Source organism: Curcuma longa, unplaced genomic scaffold (assembly GCF_044706935.1).
Source record: "Curcuma longa cultivar G26 ecotype Majalengka, Jawa Barat unplaced genomic scaffold, ITB_CL_G26_1.1 contig_5284, whole genome shotgun sequence".
NCBI classification, from domain to species: domain Eukaryota; kingdom Viridiplantae; phylum Streptophyta; class Magnoliopsida; order Zingiberales; family Zingiberaceae; genus Curcuma; species Curcuma longa.
The window spans coordinates 5895-15468 of NW_027434368.1; the positions used below are offsets into that span (position 1 = coordinate 5895).

General features: G+C 38.5%; 1 protein-coding gene across 1 annotated transcript; it reads left to right on the forward strand.

Annotated features, from left to right (window-relative positions):
- The first annotated feature begins 1004 nt into the window (after positions 1-1004).
- LOC141819400 (uncharacterized) lies at positions 1005-9007 on the forward strand. The gene is given in 6 exon segments (XM_074706710.1): positions 1005-3516; positions 3619-4005; positions 5335-6506; positions 6508-8104; positions 8545-8788; positions 8790-9007. Coding segments are annotated over 6 exon segments (6048 nt in total). The 3' UTR covers positions 8926-9007.
- Positions 9008-9574: the final 567 nt, after the last annotated feature.

Sequence of the window (9574 nt, forward strand, 5' to 3'; positions counted from 1 at the left end):
AATAGATCACGATTGATCGGATATCAGATTATCGTAAGAGGAAGTTCAATTGTCACAATGTGGACTCAAGGAGAAAAATAAGCAACAAAGTTTAGATACATTTTATTATTGATGCTCCATTAATCTCTACTGCAATCCCTTAATTAGCACGGCGTCTCCTCCAGTATGATAAAAACCAATGAATAATGCATGCATCTTAACTTGGGGGCCATTTTATGCTCACTGATTCGTTCTAATTTTGATCTTTTGCAGTATATATATAATTAAGGTATCTAATTTTCTTACCACAAAAAATAATGTATTTTTTTCGCATTTTTTCCCGGCACTTATTCATCGATCTCTGACCTGACAAATTAGTGATTAAAACCTTCTGAACTGTAGCTTTCGACTTGAGAGTGTGAGATAATTAATGTGTTGCTATCTGTTATTATTATGATAATGTTCATGGCATAAAAATTAATCACCTCTTGCATGCATGATCTCAAATGGGATAAGATTTTGCCTTTTCTAATATTCAAACTGTATCATATGTTAAAAAATATTTTATCTTAATTTTCATTCAAAAATATTCTTTTTTGTCAGACTAATCCAATTATATTCTTGTAACAATTTTAATTAATATTATTTTTCCATTTACTATTTGATCAAAATTATTTTAATATTGATTTAATTAAAATGGCTCTAAATTGTTATATAGTAGTTTTGATTAAAATTATTATAATATGTAGTAATTTTTTATCAATATTGAAATTATTTTATATTATATTATAGTAGTTTATACTAAAATTACTAGGATAATATTAGATCAGACAAATAAAAAATTGTAACTTAGGAAAAAAATTAGATTAAGCCAGTCTTTTAATATTTTTTCAACGTAACATTAAGTGCTCTTTTGATTATAGCAAAAATAACGGACTTTACTTTTTTTCAAAAAAATAAATAAATTTTTTGCCCTATTTATATCCAAAGTATTCACACACTCTGCAGTTCAAGAAAACATCGACATGGAATTGAAACAAGACTGCTGTTTCAAGCTTTTCCTTCTCCTCTTGTCATGTGCAGGCTTATCAGCCTCTCAATCCTCCCCCGATCAGTTGGCTCTTCTCTCCTTCAAGTCTCTCATCTCCGACGACCCAACCGGCGCCATGTCCTCATGGGGAGACGCCTCCCTCCGCTTGTGCCAATGGCGAGGCGTGACATGCACTTATCTCAATGGCCGAGAGAGAGTCACAGCTTTGAATTTGAGTTCCCTCCATTTGTCGGGAAAACTCTCGCCATCCCTTGCCAACCTCACTTTCCTTGAAAATCTCAGCATCTCTTCCAACGTTCTCGATGGTCCTATTCCACGAGAGCTTGAAAATCTATCCAACCTCAAGCATCTTGATCTCAGCAACAACAAGCTTCAAGGAGAAATCCCCGGCAACCTTGGCTCCCTCACACGGCTCCAAAGTCTCTCCTTACATACCAATCGTCTCACAGGAGCCATCCCTCCTGAGATTGGTAACCTCTCGAGCTTGACGGGGCTTTATTTGAGCGTCAACCAACTCAGCGGCTCAATTCCTGCTTCAATTGGCAACCTCTCCTCTCTTGCTGTGCTTCATCTGAACAATAATAAACTCACAGGAGCGATCCCTTCTTCTATTGGAAATCTTGTCAGCCTCAACACACTCTTCCTGTTTACCAACATTCTCTCCGGGTCCATCCCAACGGAGATAGGGAACCTTGCCAATCTGGTCACTCTGTTCATGGGTGGCAATCAGCTTGCTGGCAGAATTCCTAGGAGTTTGGGGTTGCTGCACAATTTAGATGCATTAATCCTGAGTGACAATATTCTTGAGGCAGAGAATGCTGCTGAGTGGAGCTTCTTGGATGCCTTGACCAACTGCTCCAAACTTAGAGTGCTGATCTTGGACTACAATAAATTAGGTGGAGCGTTGCCAAAATCCATAGCTAATTTGTCCAATTTTCTTGTTACTTTGAGGCTCAGTGACAATCATATAGCTGGAAGCATTCCTGCAGAGATTGGGAGGCTTGTTAACTTGACAAGATTTATTATGTCGTCCAACTATCTCGATGGTGGCATTCCCTCAGCACTGGGAAACCTTTCCAAATTGGTAGACTTAGACTTGAGTCGAAACCACTTTGGTGGAGAAATACCTGCAACTGTTGGCGATATAACTGGACTAACCACTCTTATTTTGGCTTCCAATGAACTTAATGGATCCATACCAAACAGTCTTGGGAAGTGCCGGCTAGAGAGACTGGATCTTGCTGCCAACAGATTGACTGGAGCAGTGCCCAAAGAGATTCTCTTAATTTCTTCACTCTCCATAATTCTCAATGTTTCACACAACTCACTATCAGGACCTCTTCCTCCAGAAATTGGACACTTGAATAATCTTCAAACAATTGACGTCTCTTACAATCAACTTACTGGTGATATTCCTCCCGCTATTGCTCAATGTCAACTCCTTGAGAATCTTTACCTGCAAATGAATCTTTTCCAGGGATCCATTCCTGACGAATTTAGCCAATTGAAAGGGATTCAAGTTCTGGACATCTCCAACAACAACTTGTCTGGAAACATACCGGATTTTCCTGGGAGCTTTCAAAATATGACTTATTTTAACCTCTCCTTCAACAATTTACAGGGCGAGCTGCCAAGAGATGGAGTATTTAGTAACGTTACTCTGTTCTCGGTGGCGGGAAACAAAGGACTTTGTGGTGGGGTTCCAGAGCTTGGTTTGGCACCATGCTCTACGGGGAAGAAACATCCATCTTGGAAGCTCGTTCTTGCTATTTCCATTGCTGGAGGAATCTTGTGTATTATCTCTCTCATTAGCTTCTATGCTGCTTGCCATAAGCGGAGGAGATTTTCTTCTATCAACTTGGATATAGAAGGGCCATATAGGAAGGTCTCTTTTGCTGAGCTTCATAGAGCAACAGATGGATTCTCACCTGCTAATCTGGTCGGCAATGGGAGCTTTGGGTCTGTTTACAAAGGTTTAACAGATTGGGAAGATCATAAAGAAGTGGCAGTGAAGGTGTTTGACCTAAAACAAAAAGGGGGTTTAAGAAGCTTCACAACGGAATGTGAAGCTTTGAGAAGTATCAGACATCGGAACCTTGTCAAGATTATAACATCATGCTCAAGTATCGACTTCCAACGGAACGACTTCAAAGCTCTAGTGTTTGAGTTCATGCCTAATGGAAGCCTGAGCAAGTGGCTACATCCTGAAGCAGATGAACAAGGCACACCTCAAATGCTAAGCCTTATCCAGAGATTGAATATAGCAATCGATGTTGCTTCTGCATTGGAGTATCTTCACCACCATGATCCAACCCCAGTTGTCCACTGTGATCTTAAGGCGGCCAATGTTCTGCTAGACCACGACATGGTTGCCCACGTTGGTGACTTTGGATTAGCAAGGTTTCATAATGCAACTGTCAGAACAAGGGCTGAGATATCAACAAGTTCACTCATACTAAAAGGGACCATCGGATATGCTGCTCCAGGTTTGTTTACATTCATTTAGTGTGATTTGTTACAATCCCATTACATTTCATTTATTTATAATGAGTCGCTAAGCTTTCATGTGGTCTTGTACCTCATTACAGAGTATGGATTGGCCAATAAAGTTTCCGTCCAAGGCGATGTGTACAGTTACGGAATACTTTTGCTTGAGATGTTTACTGGAAAGGCACCAACTGATGCAGACTTCAATGAAGGTTTAAACCTTCATACATATGTTGAGATGGCACTTGCTAAACAAGTTGTTGATATCATGGACCCCAAACTATTGTCTGAATGGGGAGAAGAAACGCATCACCTTGATCCATCAACAAAAGAAATCAGAATGAGAGCAGTAGAGTGTGTTAGTTCAGCACTTAGAGTTGGCATCCAGTGTTCCATGGAGTCGCCGAAAGAGCGAATGAAGATGGAAGATGTGATAAGAGAGCTCCACAACATTAGGGATGCATTTCTAAGGTTCTCTTTGATAAGGTAATGTAAAAGCTAAGTTGCCAACTATGAAGATGCCAAGGTTCAAGCTACCTCCAGAAAAAGTAGACCCTGGCTTCAATTTTATCATCATATTTACAAATAAATATTCAGCCAATAGGCTTTGTATTCCCTATAGGATTTGCATTCGGAAAATTTAATGTACAAATTGAATATGTATCTTTCGTTTGAGTTCACCATTTTATAGAAGCAGCGTTCTACTTCTGTTGTTGGAGTTGTGCTGTTTTATAAGGGTAAATGTTTAAGAAATCAAATATTTCAAAGTTAACTACTTATCCTAATTCCTAATAGCATAAACAATTGGAAATGAAAAAAAAAAATCCAACTTATTTATGTTTAAGTGCTTCGTAGTACCTAGATTAACATGATGTTTGACAAAATGAAACTACAGAACAATCATGCATAAAAAATTACACAAGAAATTAAATGACTGCGCAATTGCAATATGAGAAATTGTGAAGGTAAACTAGATGGCCTATAAGATATTGAAACATAAAGTGCAGGCAAAGCGAGAAAAGATTTGATTGAAAAACACGGCTTTTGATTATTCACAGTTTGAAAATGGATGAAAGTCCTTGGGAGGTTGTATATTTCATAGGTCTCAAATAATTTTCAGAAATACTTCTAGATACGCTCCTTCCCTACGTTCTTGTAAGGTAAACAAAGAAACAGTAGAAAATAGTGTCTAGAGAAGCTTTTCCTTGGTTATTTTAATGATCCATCCTCGCTTATCTTTTGCAATAATGCATCTAGTTTTTTCTTCCTTATTTTTCCAAACTCTTCTCCAACTCTTCCATGACCAAACAAGCTAGCGAAAGCAACTTTGTTGGACTTCCACCCTCAACTTGAACGCCGAGACAGTGAGTAGAAATTTAAAATTATATTCAAGGCTCCAACTTGTAATTGCTCACATAATTTTGTAATAATTCTTCATATTTAAAATTTCTGTACGTGTCAAACGGTTCGACTTTTAATATCAGCATTGTGTAAACAACTCGGTCATCACGCGCAAAAACGTAGCAATAGGTCGAACTTGCAACTTGCAGGTTTGAAATTCAACGTTCTCTCGACAAATCACATCTTGAAATGTACCGAGGGACCCCGACAGCAAACCAATTCCTGTCGTACTATAGAAAATTCTACGGTCCATGTGATGAACTTTAACTTGTCTTTTTTCTTTATAATAATATTGCTTTGACATTATTTTTATTTAATGCAGCGATAATGAATCAGTGAGTATCGAGTGACTCAATTTTCATATTCAACGACAGTATTAATTAATCTAACATTCATCCAGTACTGACTTATATAAGGCATGATTGTGCATGCTTCGAGCAATCCGAATCATTGCGTCCCTCTACCTGGCCTCTCTTACAAAATTTCATTTTTCAGGAGATCATTAATCTGCATGGCAAGTAGAGTGAAATGCTTAACCTCTCCATCTTCTCTATGGTCATGCCCCATCCTTTTTCTCCTCTTGCTCTTTTCTTTTGCAATTCCCTCCTCCCAAGTAGCCATTGATCAACATGCTCTCATCTCCTTCAAGTCTCTCCTCTCTGATCCATCCGAAGCATTAGCTTCCTGGGGGAACACTTCCATCCATTTTTGCCATTGGAGAGGAGTCACATGTAATAACCTTGGAGGTGAGCCTAGAGTCACAGCTTTAGAGCTGGAGAACCTCACCTTAGCAGGTCCAATATCTGCATCATTAGCCAACCTCACTTTTCTCGAGAAGCTCCATCTCCGTAAGAACCAACTTAATGGTCCCATTCCGCAGGAGCTTGGCCTTCTTTCTCATCTTCAAAGTCTCGTTCTGAGCGAAAATTCTCTTGAAGATGTGATTCCGTTGTCTCTGTTTCAGAATTGTTCTAATCTCCAATACTTCAACCTGAGTGTCAACAGGTTGCATGGGGCCATCCCAGGCAACCTTAGCAACTGTTTAGACCTACAATTCATTAGATTGGAAAGAAATATGTTTGAAGGAGAGATCCCAAGTGATATCTACTCCCTCCCAAAGCTTCAGGACCTCGACATATGGCATAATAATCTCAGCGGAAGAATTCCTCCTGAGATTGGGAACCTTTCAAGTTTGACCAGACTTTCATTATCTGGCAACAAATTCAGAGGCCCAATTCCTCCTGAAATAGGTAACCTTTCATCCCTTGTTGAGCTTTACCTGTCAAGTAATCAACTTTCAGGTAGCATCCCGTCCAGCATCGGCAATCTTGGCAGATTAACTATACTTTATCTGCATTTCAACAATCTCAACGGCACTATCCCACTAGAGATTGGGAATCTTGTCAATATGCTAATTCTAAAGATGGAAGCCAACCATCTTTCTGGGATCATTCCTAAAAGCTTGGGCCGCTTGAAAAATCTAGATACACTTACTCTTGGTGGTAATCAGCTGGAAGCAGTAAGTATTGCTGAGTGGAGTTTTATTGATGCTTTAAGCAACTGCACCCACCTTAGAATTTTGGAACTGCACAGGCAATAATTTAGGTGGCATGTTCCCCAAATCCATAGGCAATTTGTCAAAAAATCTCGAAGTGCTTTACTTCTATCAAAACCAAATTACTGGAAACCTTCCTGTAGAAATTGGAAATCTCAACTTGACAGCAATTGTGATGTGGTCCAACCGTCTCAGTGGTACCATTCCTAAAGAACTGGGAAGCATCAACAGGTTAGAAAAAATAGACCTGGGTGGCAACTTCTTCACTGGAGAAATCCCTATAGATCTTGGCAATCTTACCAAATTGTTTTTCTTAGTCCTCGCCAACAATAAATTGCATGGTTCAATACCTCGTAGCCTTCGAAAGTGCCCGTTATCTATCTTAAACCTTTCAACCAACAACATAAGTGGTAGTGTACCAAAAGAAATCCTCTCTATCCCCTCCCTCTCCATCAGGTTCAATGTTTCAAACAATTCTTTGACAGGAACACTGCCTTTAGAAATTGGAAATTTGAGAAACATTATAACTATAGATGTTTCAAATAACAGGCTGTCTGGTGGCTTGCCTAGCACAATCCCCGGATGTCAACTCCTGCAGAATCTTTTCATGCAAAAGAACCTTTTCCAGGGATCAATCCCGCCGTCATTCAGTGAATTAAAAGGCCTTCAAGTGTTGGACATTTCATGCAACAACTTAACTGGGCGTATACCATTTTTTAACACCATGTCTTTTCTGAATCTCTCCAACAACTATTTTGAAGGGGAAGTACCAGTAAGTGGGGTTTTCCAAAATTTTACTGCATTTTCAGTGTCAGGAAACAGTCAACTCTGTGGAGGGCTCCCAGAGCTCAGCTTGCCATCGTGCACCCCGAAGAGCAAACATCTAACCAAAAAGTTAATTGTCGTCATTTCTGTATCGGGAGTGTTTTTTTGCATCATGCTTCTTATCTGTTTGTTTGCAATTTGTCGTTGGCTTCAAAAGTCAAGAGGATTTTCTGATGTCAACTCGAACATCATGGAGCAATACAGGATGGTCACTTTTGCTGAGCTGTTCAGAGCCACAGAAGGATTCTCACCTGCGAATCTAATTGGCAAGGGAAGCTTTGGATCTGTATACAAAGGGAAAATAGATTGGGAAGGCCACGAGGTGATTGCAGTGAAGGTGCTCAACCTCCAGCAAAAAGGGGCTTTGAAAAGCTTCATGTCCGAATGTGAAGCTTTAAGAAATGTCAAGCATCGAAATCTCATCAAGATTTTAACATCATGTTCAAGTGTTGACTTCCAAGAGAATGATTTCAAAGCTTTGGTGTTTGAATTTTTACCAAATGGCAGCCTGGAGAATTGGATCCATCCTAAAGCAGATGAGGGCGCACTACGAAGGTTAAGCCTCAATCAAAGACTGAATATATCTATAGATGTGGCTTCAGCTTTAACATACCTCCATCATCATGGCGTGACCCCTCTGATCCACTGTGATCTGAAACCAAGCAATGTCCTTTTGGATCATAGCATGGTTGCGCATGTGACTGACTTTGGGTTGTCGAAGTTTCTTGTCAAAACTGCAAGTTCATCAAGCCTGAGACAGACAAATTCTTCCACATTGAAAGGGACCATAGGATATGTTGCTCCAGGTTTGTTTCTCAATTACCCTTTGATAGAAAATATTGGCTGTTATCAAACCTAGCCAGAACGTTAATTTCCTTATTCTGGGTTTTGATTTTACTAAGAATAATCTCAACAAACGAACAACATGCTTCTAGCTTCTAGTCAATACACTCCTCTTTATTTATTTTGGTCTTGTACAAAATCACTGGAATAGATCATAGCTTTAGTATAATTATTTCATAGGAATCCACTACTTCATGGAGTTCTTGCACATACATATGTATATTCATGCTCCTCCAGAAGAAGCTTTTTTAACATCTACATTTTTCAGGATGCATACAACAAGTTGTGCTTCGCGGCATCTTATTAAGACTCTTTTGGAAAACTTGAACTTCTAACTGAATTTTTTAATGTCTGTCTAGTTTGATCTTTCAAAAATTTGCTCCATGCTCTATGTACATTTCAGAATATGGAATGACCAGTAAAGTTTCAGCTAAAGGGGATGTATACAGCTTCGGAATACTTCTACTGGAGATGTTTACTGGAAAGAGGCCTACTAGTGATACCTTCAAAGAAGGAATGAACCTCCACAAATTTGTTGAAATGGCACTTCCTGCACGAATTGCTGAGATATTAGACCCAAACCTCTTGATGGAAATAGAAGAAGCAGGTGGTGCAGATGCATCAACAAATGAATCAAAAATGAAGAATGCTAGAGTGCTCTACTTCAGTGCTTAGAGTTGGCATTTTGTGCTCCAAGGAATCACCAAAAGATCGACTGCATATGGAAGATGCCATGAAGGAATTAATCGACATCAAGGATGCATTTCTAAGGTTGGCAGTTTAAAGGAATAGGCACGTAGCCTGAAATTTGAATAATGGTTCCAAGAAAGTGGGATCATAAATCTTGTAACATTCTATAAGCTATTATTATTCAATACATGGTAAGGTCAGAAAATTTCAAACCTTTGGTTATTGTATTTCAAAATTATTTTTTGGAGAAGATTATTCTACCATTTGAATGATATGATGCATTGTTAAAAGCCATCTATTTTTTGATAAATGAAGATCACACATCATGAAATAACTTTAGAGCTAAAGAGAAAACGTAACCTATCCAAATAGCATTAATATATAATATATTAAGAGATTGCATAGTCAAAGACTAAACCATTACGAAGAACCTTGGTTTATCATTTTTTAAACTTAGCAATGACATATTTTTTTCATAGTAAATTTGTTTCTCCAAAATGATATTTTTAAACTAGATCAATGAGTAAATTTGTCAAGTTATTGGGTCATGTGGTTTACTCTGTTGTCAAAATACCCTCCAATTAAAAATTCAAACTCGTTTGTTATCTCCAAGGCACAAACTAAGGATTCAAAAGTTTAAAATTTTAATATTTCTGGAGTGACAAACATATTATATTTTGTGTTAATGTCAAGAGAAAAGTTTAATGTGCCTCAAATTTTAGCAGTGATTTTGTGCCATCACA